Genomic DNA, 21,241 nt, shown 5'->3' with positions numbered 1-21,241 from the left:
GAAGCCATGCAATCTGCAATTCTACATGAATGCAATTAGGTCTGCAACTGGAACCCCCACCCCCACACCCCATTGTCAGCACAGCTGTTGAAAGTGTGGGTTGATCAGTCATTTCCAGGGGTTTAGCAGATGATTAAACCAACGCACTCTGATAGAGAGAACCACCTAAATGCAATATCAAAGGTAAATAGTTTATTACACTGGGCAGAGAGAAGTTTGCTCCATGTTTCCCCCTGCTGCTGAGCTCTATGACATCTTTTCCAAATTTAGCAGAGCCAAAAACATTGCTCTTGTTTCTACCACAATTGTGGGAAAAGATACTTCCAACTGTCATGTCTTTTAGACAGTAAGGTGAGCCCACACACGTCTTCCCACACTGCCAACAGGGTATACAGTATGTCTAGTCTACTCAATCAGGAAGCTCCAATGGTCTTCCCTTCTGAATTTACTTTGGACTCCAATACCAGCTCAGAAATTCCTTTATCTGTGGGGACAACTGTACTACTATCTATTGTGGCCTCAAGTCCACCTTTGTCTCCTGCATGTCATTTACATACATTAATTCATTAGGCTCAGGGCTTTCATGCAATTTTAAATCATCACTTTCTGTGTCAAGCAGAGAACCTTCACATTATCCTCTACCATCTGAAACCTCTCCTCCTCTGTTCATATTCTTTGAGAACGTAGAGAATAACCTCAGATAACCTACAGTATTGCCTGGAAGAGACCAAACTATTTGAAATGGATGAGTCAAAGAAAACACACTAAAAACACATTGAGGCTGCAACCCCTGCTGAAAAGCACAAAGCTTTAAAAAAAAAACAAAAAACCCACAACACTATATCAAGAGCTGAGAGGCAAAACTGGGGAAGTCTTTTAACAATAACCACCTGCTGGCAGGAGGATATAACCCATAAAGTCCCAGAAATGCATGGGAATATTACTGAAGCAACTGTTTTCCCACAGAACAGAGATCAATATGGATTGGGGGATTACAGAAGCATCAATATTCAGGAGTTTCACTACAGCGGGTCCATGTCCCTTTACTCAAGTTCATCTGAAGACTGCAATATGGACACATGCTAAGAATTTTTTATCATAGCGATGACACAACAAATCTGACATGATCTATTGTATGGGGAAGAAGCTGATCACATGAGGCGATAATTTAGCCCCCTTACTAAATTGGCCACAGTCATATTACATTACACTGTGGTCTTATCAGAATTTTACAAAATAAGCCAGGTTAGTACATGGACAGGAAACCTCCAAGGAACATTGGATATTTAAAGTGATGCCGGTGGGCTTTCACTTTGACTACAACATTTTTTACTTTCTGTCCTACACTGCTATGCATTGTTTAAATCTGCTGCATCTCTCCCAGAGATGGCTGCATTTTAGTGACTGGTGAAGTGATGCATATATAGTCCTGTGGAAGAGATGAGGTTTAATTAATGTTCTGAAAGTGCTTTGAAATCCTTGGATGAAAGGTATGGGGATAAATACCACATTTTCTCTTCAGACCCTCTCCAGAATTAAAAAAAAAAAGTGTTCACAATGCAGATGGGTTTGCGATTTAACCTACAATTTCATCAGGAAAGAAGATGAAATAACTAGTGACACTTCAATGCTATCTTCTGATCGGATGGGCCAGGGTGAACTTGAATCAGTGTCAAATAAACCCCTAAACCATGTATGGACTCTTACAGGTTTATGTCTATTACACAGTAGTATCAGTCATGATTCTAAGGTGTTATTCCCATGTCCAGCTTCTTATGTACTGAACAGCTTTCAAAAACTAGTAACTGTTCAATGCATCTAAAAAAGAAAGACAGCTTGTTATTAACATGATTACCTTCCTTCCCTCCCCTTATATCTGCATGAGTTTGGACAGACTGGCAGCTGAATGGCAGGTTGAGGAAACAAATCCAGGAACTTAATTAGAAAGGGATATAACCCCTGGAAGATTGTAGCCGTTTCTAATGTCCATTTCTAAGTGTGGCAGGGTCCCAGTGGGGACCAGCTGTGATCAATCAATTAGAGCGAACTGCAAAGAATGGGGCAGACGATCTCCAAAAAGCTGGTGGATATTCCAATACTTAGATTTACCAAGCCAGCATGAACCAGCTTCATTACCTTACTAGTTACACAGAACTCCAAACAACACAGTTCCCTTAAAGTGATCCAGCCTCAGGCCTCCATCCAGGTACCTAAGTCAAATATGATGATTTCTGAAAATCTTACTTACTGGTATAAAAGAAAAGGTTCTACCAATCCCAAAGGATCAGACACATTACTTCCCAGGTTATTGAATATTCCAGATCTTACCCAGATAGATGCTACAGTCAATTCTTATTAACTAAACTAACACTTATTAAAAAACAAGAGAGAGAATATGGTTAAAAGATCAATATACATACAGACATGAGTTCAATTCTTAAGATTCAGATCCATAGCAGAGATGGTGAGCTTTGTAGTTGCAAAGAGTTCTTTCAAAAATAGTCCATAAGTTATCGTCCAATTTTTATATTCCAGGGCGATCCAGTTAGAACTGAGATCTCAGTCCTTATGGCCTAAGCTTCCCCTGCATGAAGCCTCAAGCAGATCTGAGATGATAGAATCAGGACCTAACAGTAGTTTTCTAGCATCCACTTGACCTCAGCCCTGGGTAAATAGGCTTTTGATGGAACTTTCTGCTTTCTAAACACCACTAGTAATTAGTTACACAAATTAACATAGGGCAATTTATCCATTAGGCAGTCTATTACGAACTTCAAAAGAGACATAGACAAGACATTATTTCACTAAAAGATTCATCTAAATATTAATATTCCCTTTTGATCTCTGAATTAGTGGCCATAATGACAGATAGGAACTGTCCGATTACATGGGTAGCATCTAAAGATACACACAATTAATATTACCTCTAACTTCTAACAACATAGGTTTGCATTTCAAAGTTCTAGCCCATAGGTTCTCAAACTGGGGGTCAGGAGGTTATTATGTGGGGGGGGTCGCGAGCTGTCAGCCTCCACCCCAAACCCCGCTTTGCCTCCAGCATTTATTATGGTGTTAAATATATAAAAAAGTGTTTTTAATTTATAAGCAGGGGTCGCACTCAGAGGCTTGCTGTGTGAAAGGGGTCACCACTACAAACATTTGAAAATCACTGCCTATTTGGCAGCCAATGGCCCTAAGTAACATTTCTAACATGTCTTTAAAGGTTGGCTTTGGGTCAGCGTGCAAGCTGTTTAATCCTTTCTGGCCATGAATTATATTTTGTATAATACTTTCTGCAATTATATAGCAGTGGTAGCAATAATGATTTGCATGGTTATATTTTAATTAGACAATGTCACACTAAGGTTTTACCAAAAAGATGTATTTCTATACTAATTAGTATCCAGCAAGATATCATGAAGCTGATAAAAGAAATGTGCAGCTAAAATTGAGTCTCTCTGTTTCAAAAGCCTTAAAATCCTGTGTTTTCTATAGCTCAACGGTATAGTGGGAGCAGGCAGGAAGAGAACAGTAATGGTTCTTTTCCTAGTTCCACTAATTTAGAGGTGCCACTCACAGTAGATTGTGCAGATCTTCAGGACTGCCTTCTTTCTGGCATGGTTTGATCAGCAGTGAAAGAGGTAATAATGAGAATTATTTGTTACTGTTAGGCTGCAGAGTTAATACATCAGATGAATGGGATCAGTTTATATAAATAACATGTCAGTTTACATCTGGTTCATATCTTGAAGGTTATCTTCACAGCTATACTACAGACTTTATATTACAGTTCTAAATATCAAGATGGCCCCCTTGGGGGAAGGGGAGCACCAAGCCTCTTTAATACAGCCCAGTCTGAACCATCTTTCAAATGGTAAAGCAAGTAGGATGACTTGTGCTGAAGGGGACACGCATGTTAACTGGACAATCAGCTTTTGAGGGACCTACTTCATTAGGTCACATGCTGCATCTAACCCCCTCCTGAAGGAAGTCTAACATTTCACTGAGTGACAGATCATCACTGCACTGGCACTGCTACAACCCTAAACATACCCATTGCTTAGCAGCTTTAATCCTGAACTATTTTTCCCCTTCCTGCAGCACAAAGCTGAGCTTGACAAGAAAATGAGCAAACTGTACAAACAAGAAGGCAGCTCATTTATAATTTGAATGTTGAACATTCTTAAAGTTCTCATGTGTTTATTATGTTTCTATCCACTGAGAACCTCAGAATTTCAGGCACTGACTCTCGAAACCTGAAATAATGAATTCAACCGATGTTTTTAACACTCTTCTCATTCAAGAAAAGAGGTGGGAGGTACTCAAAAGACAATGTTATTTACATTTATTGTGACATGTGGGATGCAGATGTATATTTGCTAACAAGCATCACTGTGTCCTATCAAGTTCTCACTCTTAAGTTTCCACACAGAGCCAGCTGGCTGGAATCAGCACAACCTGCTACAATTTCAGAGCCCCCACATCAAAGGTAAGGGGACAGCAGAGCCAGGAGCATGTAAAACTAGGGTGACCAGACATTCCATTATTATTGGTATCATCCTGATATTAGTGGCTGTGTTTCATATAGGCCCCTATTACACCCCATTACTCCCGGCCCATCCCAATTTTTCACACTTGCTATTTGATCACCCTATGTGAAACTATCCCCTCAGGGAAACTGTTCTTTGAAAGGAGTATTAGGCTTGCATGAGTGGTTCACACAAGTCTGGAAAGTTAGCTTGCAGCAGCAAAGGTCAACTACATAAATATTCAATAAAGGTAAGAGACGTATACTGCTCAGAGAACTTAACGGAATCCCCAGTGGTTCCTAAAGTAAGCCTGAGCACAAATTCAGACCACTCATAATGAACCAATATATTTCCCAAGGTGGAAAAACACAGTACACAAGGGATGGACCCAAAATTCAAGCAGACATACATCCAAAGCAACCCCGTGCACATTACTTCATATTTATAAAATAACCAAATCATATGCATGGCTCATTCACAAATGGATGTACAATACAATCTCTTCAGAAACTTCCTGTAGCTTCTTCACAAGTTCTACCACCTATTCTAGAGAAGGGAACTTCACTTTGTAACTTTCTATCCTCATCCCAACAAACCGCTCCCGTTCCACTGCAGAAAAACCTACATTTCAAACCTGACATTCAGCCTCTGGATCTGCTCACCCACAGGTGAACCCGGTCCTGACATTTCAATATAATGTACTGAGATACCATCTGCCCTTCTTAATTCAGGGGCCAAATCCTAGTTTTAAGAAGATAGTCAAAAAGCGACACTTGCAGAAGCCTTCAGTGCCACATTTCTACCACAGTGACCAAGATTCAACTCCTACAGAAAGCTTAACAGTCACCATGGTGCGCCACGTTCCACAAGAGGCCCTATGATTTGAAGCCGGAGGACTCTCAGTGTTCATATGGGTAACAAATGCAGCAGTGCTCAGGGAAAGACTGAGATACCCAAGGATCAGAGTCAGCTGTTACAGAATAGGCTGGAATATCACATGGGTGAAAATAGAAGAGAAGAATGCAGGGGCTAATTAAATATAAAACTACTTTCTAAACCCTTAAAACCTTGCCAAATATCACACATTGTCTTCCACATACTCTCTGGCTGTTTGGAGAGTCAAGCAAGTATTCAAATCAGTTAAAACAAAAAGGTAACTTGCCTTATATTCTCTTCTCATGGTCAAGATGTTAATAGCTCAGCCAAATGAGCTGCTCTTGCCGGAGAAAGGAGAAGAACCTAAAATTCACTCTAACGAACTGGAGTTCATCCCAGGATTGGGGCAGGAAATAACCTTATTCCATACAGACTAGCCCAAGCTTCAAGCTTGTTCCTGAACTGCACAGGACTTCATTTCTCCAACATCTTGCTTTATTTTTACAGTATAGCTGACTAATGAAGCAATTCAGCAGGTTTTTCAGTGCAAATAAACATGGTGCGATTTTAGAACCTCTATTTTAAAGAAGTTCTGCACCAGCTGCAGTCAAGCAGTAAAAGGGTAACCTCTCCACTAGATCTGGGCTTTATGAGCTATAAAGAGGATATGTGCCTGCTGTCATTTTAATTAGCCCAGCCTCAGAGTTGGAACTGCAAGAGGCACAGAGAGCCTCAAGGTAAATATCCTTATTTAAAAAATAATTCCCGATGGAATGACGCTGTAATGTTGTGCTCTTCTGCAATGAAACATGCAAACAGCTCTAGAAACAAAATAATTTAGATTCTCTCATCACCTGACAATAGAGATCACCCCCCTGCAATCTCTGCCCAAGCGCTAACACGCCCAGAGGCAGATCTGTCTCTTGCCCGGAGAAGTAAAGGCTGTGGCCACTTAGCAAAGAATGAAGGCACTGCACCTAGGGATTTTATGTAACCTGCTGCCTGTACACAAACCGAATGGGCAAGAGCGGAACACAGAACAGAGGACCCTGTATCTTCCCTATGCACCACTTCGCTAGTAGGCCACATAATTTTCAGGCTAATCATGTGGTCTACTTTATTCTATACAGGTTCTTATACGGTGTTCATCACCAAAGCACCTTCCAGTAATGCATTAAGTGACGTGACTGACATCTGTCACATGCTCATTTTCTCATCCTCTTCCTGGGGGAAAGGTGTGTGTAGAGGTACATTTTGGTTTGGATTTTTATACATATATCATATACAATGTGACTCTAAGAGCAACTCAGTGCCGGGGGGGCAAGTGGATCACTGGTATCAGGTAATGAATTTCAGCTGGCCTCACCAATTCAGTGTACCCCAACTCACTATGGTTATAATCTGTAGCTAAAAGGTGTCATGCAATATGTCATTGGAGAACTAATAATTCACTGATCATTAATATTTCTGCAGTATATATGCACAGGCTGTGCACAGAGAGTTATGAATATGTGCTAGAATTATATTCTTAAAATGTGTTTGGCAAACAATGCAAAAGCACAGTCTGCCTTAGACAAAGAAATGTGTATTTGTTTCTCTAACCAGCCCAGTCTATTTAAATAAGACAGGAGGGCTGAACCTCAAGTGATAAGCAACTGAATCAACGGACTGTATACTGTATTGTAAATAGGGCCCTCAAATTCATGTTCATTTTGGTCAATTTAACAGTCAGAGGATTTTAAAAATCATAAATTTCATTATTCCAAATATTTAAATTTGAAATTTCATGGTGTTGTAACTGTAAGGGTCCTGATAAAAAGGGGGAGGGTAGGGGTTTGTTAGGGTGACCAGATGTCCCGATAAAATTGGGACTGTCCCAATATTTAACCTTTTGTCCCACTTCTTGATCAATGTATGACCAGGATGCCATTTGTCCCGATATTCAGGTAAGGAGGCGAGTGGGAGGGAGGCACTGACCCTGTGGGTGCTCTGGGGCTGGAGCACCCACAGGAAAAGATTGCAGCCAAGTTCCCCGCTCCTCGCCTCCTTCTCCCCTACTCCCCCCAGCACGCCGTGTCCCCACTCCTCCCCCCCAGTGCTTCCTGACGCCTAACAGCTGTTTAGCAGTGCTTAGCACTTTCCAGGACAGAATGGGGAGGAGCAGGTAGGCAGCAAGCTCAAGCGAGGAGGCAGAGAGGCAGGGCAGGAGCAGGGACTTGAGGGAAGGGGGTGGAATGGGGGCAAAGCGAGGGTGGAGCAAAGGGGCAAAGAGGAGGGGGGGTGGGCGAGCACCCACACAGCAGAGGGGAAATCAGCGCCATAGGGATGAGTGGTGGGCGGCGGGTTGAAGAGCCAGGGAGGCGAGCGGTGGGTGGGGGACTGAGGGATGCAGCAAGCCAGCGGCAGGCTGGGGGATGAGGAAGGCCATGGGGGGGAGAGCGCGAGTGAGGAGGGGATGGGACGGGACATGGGGCAGAGCCTGAGAGGAGTGGGGGTGGATTGTGGGCGAGGCTCATGGCATCCCAGTGTGTCCCTATATTTTAGTGTGGTGATCTGGTCACCCTAGTTATTGGGGTATTGCCACCCTTACTCTGCACCACCTTCAGAGCTGGGCAGCCAGAGAGCGGCAGCTGTTGGCCAGGAGGCCAGCTTGGAAGGCAGCACTCCCACCGCCCACAACACAGAAATAAGGATGGCCTGGTAGAGTATTGCTACCCTTACTTCGAGGCAGCAGCCACTCTCCAGCCACCCAGCTCTGAAGGTAGTGCAGAAGTAAGGGTGGCAATACTACGGCACCTCAACAATAACCCTGCAAACCCCCTCCTCCCTGCGTACCTGTTTTGGGTCCAGACCCCCAGTTTGAGAAACACTGGTCTCCCCTGTGAAATCTGTACAGTAAAGGGTAAAAGAATACAAAAGACCAGGTTTCATGGTCCATTTGGTAGGGCCCTAAGTATATAAAAGAGGGCTTTTATGAAAGCCTGAGACACGCTAGTGATTAATATCTGTGAATTCCATGTGTTAACACTACATAAGGAATTATGGATAATTAATATTATGCTTTACAGTCTGTGATCAAACAAAGGGAGAAACAAGTTTCTCCCAGACAGGAGGGAACATCACAGCTGCCTACCCGTCTCCAATGAAATTAAGCAAAACCAAAAACAATGGAAGCCCCATTTAAATTCAAATCATCAGGGGATAAGAAGCCCACAAGAAGGAAAACAGTAGCATGAGATCATCCTGCCTCTTGAAACAAGGTCACCGAATTTTGGAAAATATAAGCAGAGAAAGAAGCCATATTTGGCATCCATCACTAGACAGACCCAAGGGAACAGTTCTCTTGCAAGCAGAAAAGGATGAGTCCTTCAGTTAAGGCAGGTAGAGGTGCTGAAGTCTCTGGTAACTGAATATAGGTGAGAAACCTATTTAGGTAAAGATCTTTCACCTAGGAAGACAGGGGAAACCAGCATCCTGAATAAAGCCTGTACTTTGCTAGATTAAGTTTTAGACATGTGTTTTCACTTATTTGCATCACTACTTTTATTTTTCACTTGGCATCACTTGACCTATGTCCTATTGTTAATAAGTTTGTTTTATTTTACTATGAACTAACTCAGTTAATATGTTTGAAAGGCAAAATATATTTACCCCAATTAAGTTAAAGAACACAATACAGCTTATATCTCTATAAGGGAGAAACAAAGCTTATTATTTCTCTGAGCTATCCAAGAGAGGACAGAAAGCAATACAATATCCAAATCACACAGAGGGCAATACAACATCCAAAGACTTCAATCCTCAGTGTACCAAGAGAGCTTCCAAACACTCCTGAGTGAAAAACTGAGCATATGCACTCCTGGAAATAACAAAAAAGTGTTGAAAAAGACTAGGAAGCCTTAAAACAGACTATACATGAGGGCTGCAAGGAACCCATCAGCCTTGCTACCCGCCATCATCAAGACTGGTTTGACAACGACAGTGAGATTACAGTGCTTTTGGACCAGAAGAGAAAAGCTTTCTGCAACTGGCAAAACCAACCACTATCCAGTCAGAAGTAGAGCTCTTTCCATCAGTCAAAAGTTCCATCAGCTCAAAACTGAAGTTCAAAGGAGGATCCGAGAAATCAAAAAAACAAATGGTGGGAGGACAAAGCAAAAGAAATCCAAACATTCGCTGACAGACAGGATATGTGGAGCTTTTTCTGAGAGACAAAGACCCTGTACGGACCAAGCTCATGTGGCCTCACACCTCTTATACCAGAGATGGTAACGCCCTTTTTAAAGATAATGAATCCATCAAAGAGCACTGGAAGGAATACTACCAAAAGCTTCTAAATCGAGACTCAACTGTGACTGACGACACCATTGACTCCATCACTCACCACCCGATCTGGGAAACTCTTGCCAAACCACCAACACTTGAGGAGGTCTGCAAAGCAATTAAACAAATGAAAAACAAAGCTCCAGGTCCTGATGGCATAACATCTGAAGTACTGAAAGTGGAGGGAGAAACACTAACAAGCTTCACTTGCTGCTTTTCAAAAACTGGTCCACTGAAGAAATCTGTCGTCTCACGTAATGCTAACATTGTCATCATTTTCAAAAAAGGAGACAGGGCTGACTGTGGCAATTATTGAGGTATTGCCCTTCTCTTCATTGCTAGGGAGATCCTTGCTAGAATCTTACCGAATCACTTGCTTCCTCTTGCAGAAAAAGTACTTCCAGAGTCCCAGCGTGGCTTCAGACCATCATGAGGCACCACCAACATGATTTTCACAGCCAGGCAGATCCAGGAAAAGTGTCAGGAGCTGTATACATCCTTTATCAATCTGACCAAAGCCTTCAATTCTGTCAATCATGAGGCTCTGTGGAAAATGATGTCAAAGTTTGGCTGCCCAAGCAAATTTATCCTCCACGACCAGATGACTGCCTCCATCCTGTGCAGTGGCTCTACCTCTAAGCCCTTTGTCATCCGAACTGGCGTAAAACAAGGCTGTGTACTGGCATCCACCCTTTTCTCCATTTTCTTAGCAGCTATGAAAACATTAATCCAAGACCGTCTACCACAGGGCACTGGCATCCAGTATCGGACTGACAGCCACCTCTTCAACCTTTCTCGTCTCCATGCCAGAACTAAAGTAATATCGGCAACAGTAGCAGATGATTGTGCTGCAGTTGCATACTTAAAGGAGGATCTACAAACAGCCTTTAATTGCTTCTCTGAAGCTTACAAAAGCCTAAGGTTTAACTCTGAACATCAGCAAAACAAAAAGTTCTCCACCAGCCAATGCCCGGTCAATCATCAGACCCAGCAAGGAAGGACTACATTTTCCAGTTCTTCTTTGTCAATTTAGAATAGTTAGCCTGCCTTGGTAGCCATCTCTCACAGACGACAGACACAGATGTCAAGATTCAGCACAGAATCCACTGAGCCAGTCTTACCTTTGGCAGACTGTCTCGCCAGGTGTTTAACAATCACATCATCAGAACACACAGACTTTTAGTTTATAAAGCAGTGGTAATACCAACTCTCCTCTGTGGCTGAGAGACTTGGGTGACCTACAGAAAACACCTGAAAAACCTGGAATGTCAGCACCAGCACTTTCTTTGGACGATCCTCAACATACAGTGGGAGAATCATCGCACTAATGTCAGTGTCCTCACAGAGGCCAACATCTTCAGTGTTGAAGCCTTGATTATCCAGCACTAGCTGAGGTGGAGCAGGCACTGTGTGCGCATGCCTGATGTATGCTTACTAAAACAACTGCTGTACATCCAACTCAAAGGAGAAAGGAAACGGGGAGGCCAAAAGAAATGCTTTAAAGACATCCTCAAGATAAATATCAAGAGATGTGGCATCGACACCACACATTGGGAGACGGCAGCCCAGGATAGGGATTACTGGCAAAGACTTGTCAGACAGGGAACGTCCACTTTTGACAAAAATCGCCTTGCCCTGGTCACAGAAAAACACCAGAAAAGAAAGGATGGACAACTATCACGCAGCAATCGTAGCCCAACTCTGTCTTCCAACACCACCTGCAACATCTGCCAACGACCCTGTGGCTCAAATATTGGACTCGTCAGTCACCAAAGAACCCATGAAAAATAAAACCTATGAGGGACCTCAAGAGATCGCCAATGATGTACTTGCCTGTCTTATCACAAATAACTGATCTATTTTACTTCATCCTGGTTTAAATCCAGACTGTTCCTCTGCAATGTCGTTTCCACATACTTCTTCATTCTCCTCTGCAATATCTTGTTGAATACATTTCCTAGAACACTCAATAAGCTGATTCCTTGCTATTTACTGCATTTTCACTTATCCCCTTTTTAATAAATCGGTATTATTACTGCTTTCCTCCATTCGCTCAGCACTCACTCTTCCTTGTAAATCTTGTTAAACAGCTTTTGCGTCAACTTTACTGTGAGTACTTTGCCTGTTTGCAACAGCTGTGCACTCATGTTGTCACTTCCTGGCACATTTTCCTTTTTCAAAACTTTCTATCAAGATCTTTACTACTTCTAAGAATTCCCATATCTGCTTTCCGTTGTTTGTATTGGAGAGCTTCTCCGAGACCATTTCACTTACTGTGTTCTGAACACTGTACAGCTCTTCAAAATACTTTTCATTTTCATTGCTTGTTCATCATCAGTTACTTTGCCTGCGCTTGTCTTTCACTCTTGATATCTTCAACTCACGTCCCATTCAGTTCTCTTATCTTGCAATACAACTTGTGCCATTTCTCTTCACATATTCTTTTGCTTCTTTACATTATTCACTTATCTTTGCTTTCTGCTTTATCTCAAGGGCCTGTGTACTCTACAGTAAACTGAATCTAAATTCTGCAGCAAGATTCCTGGATTCTGTGGCACCCTCGCGGGACAGATGAAGTTCTGCAGCAGCTTCATTTAAATTTAAATATGGGGGGATTAACTGAATATAAAAATGAACCAATGCAGTAGTACCTCAGCTAGTCTGGTTTTATATTAACTCAATGTATTTTATTCCCACATTTTCAATATGCCAAAGATTTTTCCATTGACAATGCATAGCTGTACACACTGCCAAGCCACTCAGTGCACAGAAACTGTGCAGCTGCAACGCTGCAAAAAAAAATTACCCCAATGAGAGGGTGTACGACTTTCTGTGCCAGGGCTACAGGACCGCAGTGCCAGTGTAGACACCCTGGTCAATTACAGCACTGTGATTGACGGCATTTTGGCACGATGCCACTGGATGATGCTGCTTCTTGGCGGCATCTCGGCGGATGTGCGTCCACCAGCCAGTACGTGGGCGCACTAAGATGCCCGCGGGCCCCACGTTAGGGACCCCTGCCTTAAAGATATCTAGGATAAACAGTTCTAGACCGGTACTTTAGAAACATGGAGTGGTCCTGACAACAAGCTTTCAAGCTGCTCCTCTGGCATCCTATTCATTTTTATTGTGGGTATTTTGGTAGCACTTCAGAGCTCCAGTCAAGAATCAAGGCCTCATTGTGCTAAGTCATGTACAGACAAGCAATAAAGATGCTTGTCCCTACCCCCAAAGAGTTTATGGTCCAGGTGTCAGACAGAACACAACAGATGGACAAAACAGACAAACGGGATGAGAGAATGAGATAACAAAACAAAGTTAAGCAGAAAAATAGAAGTCTCAGCTCACTATCTGTGTAACCAATAGATAGAGCAGCAAATTGTTCTCAAGCTGTTGGAACAACAGTTAAGTGGAGCCACACAAAAAAAACTGCTTAGGCTTTTGAGTAGGATCCCAAGAAAGTGTAGTTAATGCTTATGGGGAGCTTCTATTCAAGCACATTCCCCGTGACACTCCTGGGGTTGGGAAAATAAGGGAGGACTTTTAAAATGTATTTTCTTCCATTTACCTTCAAATGCAGCGGAGTGCGACTCATGCAGAGGACAATACATCAACTAACTGCTATGGCGTGGAAACAGCCAAGGAGAAAAACCCCCTAGCCCATGACAAAAGCATTTATCCTACTGCAGTAACAAAACACTGGGATCTTTCCTTTCAACACATCCCTGCCACAGAAAGAGAGAGAGAGAGAGAGAGAGAACTTTACAACACTGGTCAAGTGATTTCCAGACCACAGCCAGCAAGTTTCCAAGGAAATGTAGAGAAATGGAGGAAGCAGTGTATAAGTCAGCAACTACAATTTAGCTATTCAGTTAATAAAAGAATGACTAGACGCTGTACTTTCTGAATGTTATCTACCACAGCTGTTATTCAAAGAGTATCACAACAATATGTTAACAGGAGCAAGGATCTTCACTTTATCTGGGCAATGCCATAAGGAGGAACAAACTTATTCCCTTCACACAAGGCATCCCACCAAGGTCCAGCATTTCTCCCCGCAGAAACAGGAGGTCATAGCCTTTTCCTTTCAAATAGTATGAACACAAGCCAGAATAACGCACAGGCACCTGTTATTAACATGAAGACAGAAACAGAAGATGGATTTTAGTCAAAGTGAAGAGGCTGCACACTTTTCATTGCTGGTAATTTGCAGACAATACATTTGAACTAGAGGTCTGATCAGACTGAATCTTTAGGCCTGACCCAGACCTAAGTCCACCCCGACCCAACCAGGTCACATTATTTTTCAAACCAACTCCAAACCTTCCCCCTCCTCCCTGAATCGGAGTTGCCACCGCTGTTGCCTTCTGCTCATGGGGACTGCAGGGTAGCACACGCTGGCAGTTGCACACACACTGCTCCTGCCATTCGCTGCCCCCTGCTGCATATGTGCAGTGGCATCCTCGCTCTGCACCATGCACCAGGAAGGGGGAGGAGGGGAATGGACACCAGGAGCAGGGCATACAGCTGTGAGTCATTGCCATGCAGACCTCATGGGCAGGAGGAGGAGAGTTGACCTAATCTGATGTTGAGAGGGTCTGGTTCTTTTCCCACCCAACCCAGACCCGACACTTGTAGTCAGGGTCCCACTCGGGTTCAGGTCAGATCGCAGGGCTCTAATCTGAACAAGAGATATTTCAATACAACCAAACACAAGGTCATGTGTCTTGGAACAAAGAATGCAGGTCACCCTTACGAGATGGGGGACTGTATCCTGGAATGCAGGAACACTGAAAAGGACTTAGGAGTAAAGGTAGATAACCAGTTAAACATGAGTTCCCAGTGCAATGCTATAGCTAAGAGGGTTAAATGCTATATTTGAATGTATAAGCAGGGGAATATCAAGGAGGAGTAGGGAGATGGTATTACCTCTTTGTACTGTATTAGCGAGCCCATTACGGGAATACTGTGTCCAGTTCTGGTGTCCACACTTCATAAAGAATGTTGAAAAGTTAGAAAGTTTTCAGAAAACAGCTACAAGAACAATATGAAGTCTAGAAAATATGCCTTACAGTGAGACTTACAAAGCTCTATCTATTCAGTTTATCCAAGAGAAGAATTAGAGGAGACTTGATTATGTTCTACAAGTACCTACATAGGGAAGAGATTTCTGATAGCAGAGCTCTTTAAAATCTAGCAGATAAAGGCATAACAAAATCCAATGGCTGGAAGCTGAAGCCAGACAAATTCAGACTAGATATACGGTGAGAATTTTGACCATGAGGGTAATTAATCATTAGAACAACTGACCCAGGGACCTTTGATGTCTTGAAATCAAGACTGGATGTCTTACTAAAGCTTCTATTCTGGCTCAAACAGAAGTTATGGACTTGATGCAGAGATTACTAGGTGATGGTGTTTGGCCTTTGTTATGCAGGAAGTCTGACTGGAGATGACCATATTGGTCCCTTCGTGCTGTAAAAATCTATGCACTATAGAGCACTGCCAATTTATTTCTCATAAGTGACCAGACAACTAGCCTCTCAAGCACTACCAACCTTAGCTAGACTTCAACCAGACACCTAGATGTGAAAAGGCTAATCATTATCTCATAATGATCACTATAACAGCGTTTAAAAGAGAACTGGATACATTCATGGTGGTTAAGTCCATAAATGGCAATTAGCCAGGATGGGTAAGGAATGGTGTCCCTAGCCTCTGTTTGTCAGAAGATGAAGATGGATGGCAGGAGAGAGATCACTTGATCATTGCCTGTTAGGTTCACTCCCTCTGGGGCACCTGGCATTGGCCACTGTAGGTAGATAGATACTGAGCTAGATGGACCTTTGGTCTGACTCGGTATGGCCGTTCTTATGTTCATTTTTCAAAGAGAAAAGATGCCCACAAAAACAATTGTTTACAAGCTGAACACAGTCTGAAGCATGGTTTTCCCAGAGACCGAGTTACATTTCACTCACACACACGTTCTAAATTCAGGGCTAAACAGCCTAGAAATCACAAACATACACCCCTATCCAGTTAAAGCATGTAATTTACCTGGGCATGAACATGAATCTAGAGTTCTGAAAGCAGGAAGAGCCAAATCAGCAACCATTGTTCCAACACCCACACCTCTGCTTTCTGAGTATACTGCTTTCCTGCTGCTTCTGAGAAGCTCATTACCTTCTACAGAGATGACAAGTGACCAACCCAATCAGTTTTTTTAAATATTAAAAAAAGGCCATGTCAAAGACAGACAATTGTGTCTCATTTCAAAACCTAGTAGTCCTAAATTGTTTGCATCTATTTAATGATAAGGGTAGTGTATAGTTATGCATCCAGCCAACAGGATTCATACTGACTGTTTCCAGAGGACTGCATGAGGTAGAAAGTGATATGTGATGTATGAGGGCCTTCTGCACTTACGTACAGGTAGTAACTACGACAACTAAAAAGCAAATGTTAAAAACTATCCTGAAGAGCCTTTTTGCTATGGGCCTTCTGAACCGAGTATGGCATGCACAATAAAACCTTCAATGATTATCCAACAAAGTAACGCACGCAGGGTAGTTAAATGCCATGAGTTACTGACCTCGGGAGTGAATATCTCTATTATGTATCAACATGTGTCTATGCAGTCCAGTCAGATCTCGTTTACCTCTATGCTGATTTCTGAACCGTAATCACTATGGTGCTCTTTCTAGGTGCCACGTGTTAATCTGAAGTTATTTTTATCAAAAAACAAATGGAAATTGTATATAGACTAGAACTGAACAGACAGGAGTACACACAGTGAATAGGAACCCCTTAGAAGGGAAAGCCTGCCTGCAGGTAATCTACACCAAAGACTGTATACCTCACAGGGTTCTCCTCTCCCACACTGCACTTGATTGCTTCTGATTTAGAGATAAAAGCAAGTTAGAAACTGAATCACCAGGGCTGCCACATTTCTGCAATGCCTTCAAAAATTACTCCACTTGAAGGCACAAACTCTGTTTCAAAAGGACTGCAGAGATCCTGTTTCCTTTCTGAAGTACCAGGTTCATGCTCTCTCTCTCACCTCAGGACTCAAGAGTCCCAAGAGTTTGACACTGTTAGTAACAGAGTTTTAAAATCAAGTAAAATTATTGGTTATTAACACAAGTGAAATTTACCATAACAGTATTAAAATTAACACACACACACAGACTACTCAACACTCATAAATCAGCCATTCCTCCATTTATTCCAGGGACCCTAATCTTCACTCCTTAACTGATGAAGTATTTATTTGGAAACCTGCATTCATGAGTTCTCTGATCAGGTTCAAACCATTTCTGAATGCAATTAATGCTTTTGGGTACCTCCAGCTATAGGATCCATCCAGATGCTGATGACACTGCTGGATGGGATGCTTTCAAGAGGCAAGTTATGCTTCGGTTGTTGAAAGCTGGCCTGCACCCAACCTGAGAGCATTTTTGCAACAACTTTTTCTGCTATGTAAATCAACTATACTTTTGTCTCCCAGTGCTCATAGGATTCCCTTCTATTCTCTTGTGTGCACATTGGAATTCAGTGCTGGTGAAAGATGCAGGACTGGCAACCCTGAATACTGAAGGCCACTCTTTAGCTACAGATAGTGACAGTAAAAGCAGCAACAGCACAAATTTCTCTACTATACCTCAATCCTGAAATACAGGGACAATCTCTCGGAGTGGAGGATATCAGTCCAAAAAATGACCTACTCCTCTGCTGAGACTATCAAGCTGTCAGCAAAGGAGCCAAGTGCTTATGCAAGGCCAACATTTGTCTATTGGAAACCAGATTGAGACAGACAGATTTGGAGGCGGGTGGGGGGGAAATGGGACTAGACAGCAAAAAACTCAGCTGTCATACTATCATTCTCTCTCCCTGCCAAGACATGATCAAATGCTTATTTCCCCAAGAATGTCAATAGGACAATAGTGAAAAAATATTTTTAGACTCGTGATTTTTCTATGCAAAGTATACAATTTCTCCTTTTCATCTTTCACCCTTACATATTGGGACAGTACTCTTTGCAGTCATTGGGCAGGTGGCTTTAAAACAAAAAAAAACAACCAAAAACTACATTAAGTCTGAAATTTCCCAAACAGATGAAGTTAGTATCCACAATAAACAGTGAAACAATCTGCAGCTGGTAAATAGTTGGCATCCGTTTTGAAATAAACAGATTGTTGTTTAGTCATTTTAAATCTCTCTGAAAGCAATGGGTTTCAGAGAAAGCGCCATGTGCCATCCTGACTCCCTGACATATCAGTTGAATCTAACTCATGAGCAAGATTCTCAAAACTGATGAGTATTTTTCCACCAACAGGGTGTGTCATTTATTACAGGGTCTGCACTAATCTAATACGTTATATATTCTTGAGGACATCACTTACTGAAGAAGCTGAAAACTTTAACGTTTTAAGTTTCGCCATGTGACAAACCAATCCCATGCAATGTATGTGAAATTTAAAGCATCATGAACTAAAACTGATCATCTTCTGTCAAAGAACTAATCAAAGCTAACAGCATATAGGCCCTACCTGTGACTACCAACAAGTTTCACAGAGCAGTAAGTTCTAATGTTTTCCTCATCGCTGGGAAGGAAGGAAAATAAAAACAGATCATTTCTGAAGCTTTTTCCTTACCTGCAATTGCAGTTTCATCCAAATGGGTACCTGGGGGCCTCTCCCCCTGTCCTTGGTGCAGAAGAAAACCACACAGGATCCACACTGCTACTCTTGACCACACATCCATTTCTGTATAATATTACAGACTTTATCCCTTTGTATGTCAGCTCTTCCTGAGCATCAGTCCCCAGTGGATATGTTCGAGTTTCTTAGTTCACTCTGCACCTTTATATCCCAAAATGGTGTAGGAAGTGAAGTATCTGATATCCCAGGAGCGGTGCCAGATTAATTCCAAAGGCTACAGAAGTAAAGGATGGAGATACTTTGAGGTTCTTTCCCCCTCCTCCAGCATAAGCTGAAATTTTGCCCTAAATCTATGGTTTCTCCCAAAAACCAGCCTCACAATTAAATTTATCTCCAAATAAAACAAATTTTAATTTGCCTCGCTAGCCCTGAAGAAAGTTCTCTCAAGTCTTGTATTTAAAGACTAGTTAAGACAAAATATACCTAACATTTTTGGTAGTAAAAAGTACAAAACAAAAATTTCATGAATGATTTACCAGCAGAGTCTCTAGGGCTCAAAATGCTGCAGCATCCAAGTTTTAACTATTTGCAGTCAAGTATAGCTTCAACCTACTTGCAGATTCCAAACCGTTTAGCAAGACTAAAATAAACCAAACTTATTTAAAATAATTTTCTTTTGGTCAGCTAAATGTCTGTGCATGTGACAACTTAATGCTTTAATTTAAATTTCAAACAACATGCATTTTAATTAGATGCTTTTAAAGAGCAAGATATTAGCGAAGACACTAATGCACATTCTTTTAGAGAAGCAGAGAATTTTTAAAAACCCAGCATTAAAGTGTTAAAAAGCCCCACAGGCCACAATCCTCTATTACAGTACAAAATATAAAAAACATGCCAAACAGGGCCACCTTATTCAGCTGGAGACTAACAGACTTGGACTCTGCCAGGTAGCAGGTAACCTATCCCCTCCTTTGCTTCTTGTTAGCACTCCCTTAAAAAAAAAAAATGTGGAAGAACACCCATTATCCAGTCCTCTATTCCCACCTCAGCAGCACAAAACTGCAGTAGTTTTACCACCTGAAACAGGTTTGTCTTGTCTGCTGTCTCTCAGGATTAGTATCTTTACCCAAGGCAGATTTCTCAATTTAATCAAAAAAGCCTCTAAACCATTTAATCCAAATTTTGGTTTACACTCAGTTTTGATCAAGATTTCTTTTTATGCACTTCAGCAAATCTCAGTTTATCATTGGGATTTCCAGATCACTTTATTTTATCAGCAACTCTTCTCTGACTCAAAAAATTGCCAGAATTTCTCTTCGTTTGGCCCAATTTATTTCCACCACAGCTCTCTTTCTAGAGTTGAGTGATGACCTATCACAGGCCTGTTGGATACAATAGACTACGTAAGGATTTTTTTCCTTTTATCCCAGTTCAAATCAACAGCATCCATTCAATCACGGATTTTCCCCAAGAGAGTACGTCCAAGCAGAACACAAGAAATCCCAGCAGCATTCAGGATGGCTCTCACTCGTCTAGCACCGATCAACTCCAGGCTTCTCCGGGAACAGTCTGCTCATCCAGTAGGCCTGGCTTCTCCCAGGATTAGTCCTCGTTGCTCCTGGGGCAGCTCTCATGCAGTAGGCCTGGGGTGTCCTGGGACAGGCCAGTATCGTTAATGCTGGTTCTAGTCCCTTTGCTCAGAACCCCTCCCACCTCTAAAAATTCCTCCCAGGCTAGCCCTTCCCCCACATACCAGTGCTCTCACCCAGGCCAACTCTTAATACCTTTTCCCCCTCAGCAATAGTCTCACCCACACTAACCTCCCCCTATCCCCCCAGCAATGGTTCCCCCCCAGGCTAACCTTTAACCTCTCCCTCCTTCCCTCCCCAGCAATGGTCCCCCCCAGGCTAACCCTTAACCTCTCCCTCCTTCCCTCCCCAGCAATGGTTCCCGCCCAGCCTAACCCTTAACCTCTCCCTCCTTCCCACCCCCAGCAATGGTTCCCCCCCAGGCTAACCCTTAACCGCTCTCTCCTTCCCTCCCCAGCAATGGTCCCCCCCTAGACTAACCCTTAACCTCTCTCTCCTTCCCCCCCCAGCAATGGTTCCCCCTTAGGCTAACCCTTAACCTCTCTCTCCTTCCCCCCCCCAGCAATGGCTCCCCCCAGGCTAACCCTTAACCTTTCCCTCATCCCACCCCCAGCAAGGGCCCACAATACTTCACCCCCGAAGTGAGGAGAGGGATGCATGTTTTTAGCCGCGTGTAAATAATTCTCTAGGGTGCTCCTGTTTATAGTCAGCGTCTATCCTTTACCAGCGCTTCAGAAGGAAAAGACCTTTTGACAATGGCCAATGATCCTACGGGCTGCTAATGGGGCGGTGGGAAATGGTGGTAATTTTCCCCAGGCCCTGCATGGGGCCCCCACGACGATATAGTATTCTATAGATATTGCAACTTTCTTTTATGGAAGGGGGCCCCCCCAAAATTGCTTTGCCCCAGCCGCGCTGAATCCTTGGGCAGCCCTGCAAGGACCTTGAAAAGGGGGTAGGTCAATAGCTGCCTTACCCTATCAAGGGATATGACATGCAGCAAGGGGAATGCGTGTGCAGACTCTCAAAAAGGAAGATAGCGAGCTACTTACATTAGGGGTTTGTTGCACCAGCACATGCTATCCGTAGCTGTGTGATTTCTAGCAATTTGCTTCACCCTTAAGCTTTTTTAGGTTCCCCACGACATTTGCCAAGTTTAACCTACCAGGAAAGATCGACATTAAAGAACAACCTTCCAAAAAGCAACACCTCTGGCCTTAAGCAATTACTCTAAATAACTCCACCAATTTCAGTCAACTAC

At 42.7% G+C, this 21,241-nt stretch overlaps 1 protein-coding gene across 5 annotated transcripts in view; it reads right to left on the bottom strand.

The window, feature by feature from the left end:
* The window catches only part of STIM1 (stromal interaction molecule 1), a 174,623-nt gene that overhangs the window by 152,051 nt on the left and 1,331 nt on the right, over positions 1-21,241 (bottom strand). For 2 of the 5 annotated variants that reach the window (XM_075061860.1, XM_075061861.1), the window contains exon 2: positions 18,383-20,044. In XM_075061860.1, the coding sequence (XP_074917961.1) occupies positions 18,383-18,491 (109 nt within the window). In that variant the 5' untranslated portion in view covers positions 18,492-20,044. Of the gene's footprint in view, positions 1-18,382; positions 20,101-21,241 lie in introns of those variants that run through there. The other 3 variants (XM_075061862.1, XM_032767114.2, XM_032767117.2) reach the window with 3 other exon arrangements.

This window comes from Chelonoidis abingdonii, chromosome 1, assembly GCF_003597395.2.
Source record: "Chelonoidis abingdonii isolate Lonesome George chromosome 1, CheloAbing_2.0, whole genome shotgun sequence".
NCBI classification, from domain to species: domain Eukaryota; kingdom Metazoa; phylum Chordata; order Testudines; family Testudinidae; genus Chelonoidis; species Chelonoidis abingdonii.
The sequence above is the reverse complement of the archived record's forward strand: the minus strand, read 5'-3'. Positions and strand labels throughout refer to the sequence as shown.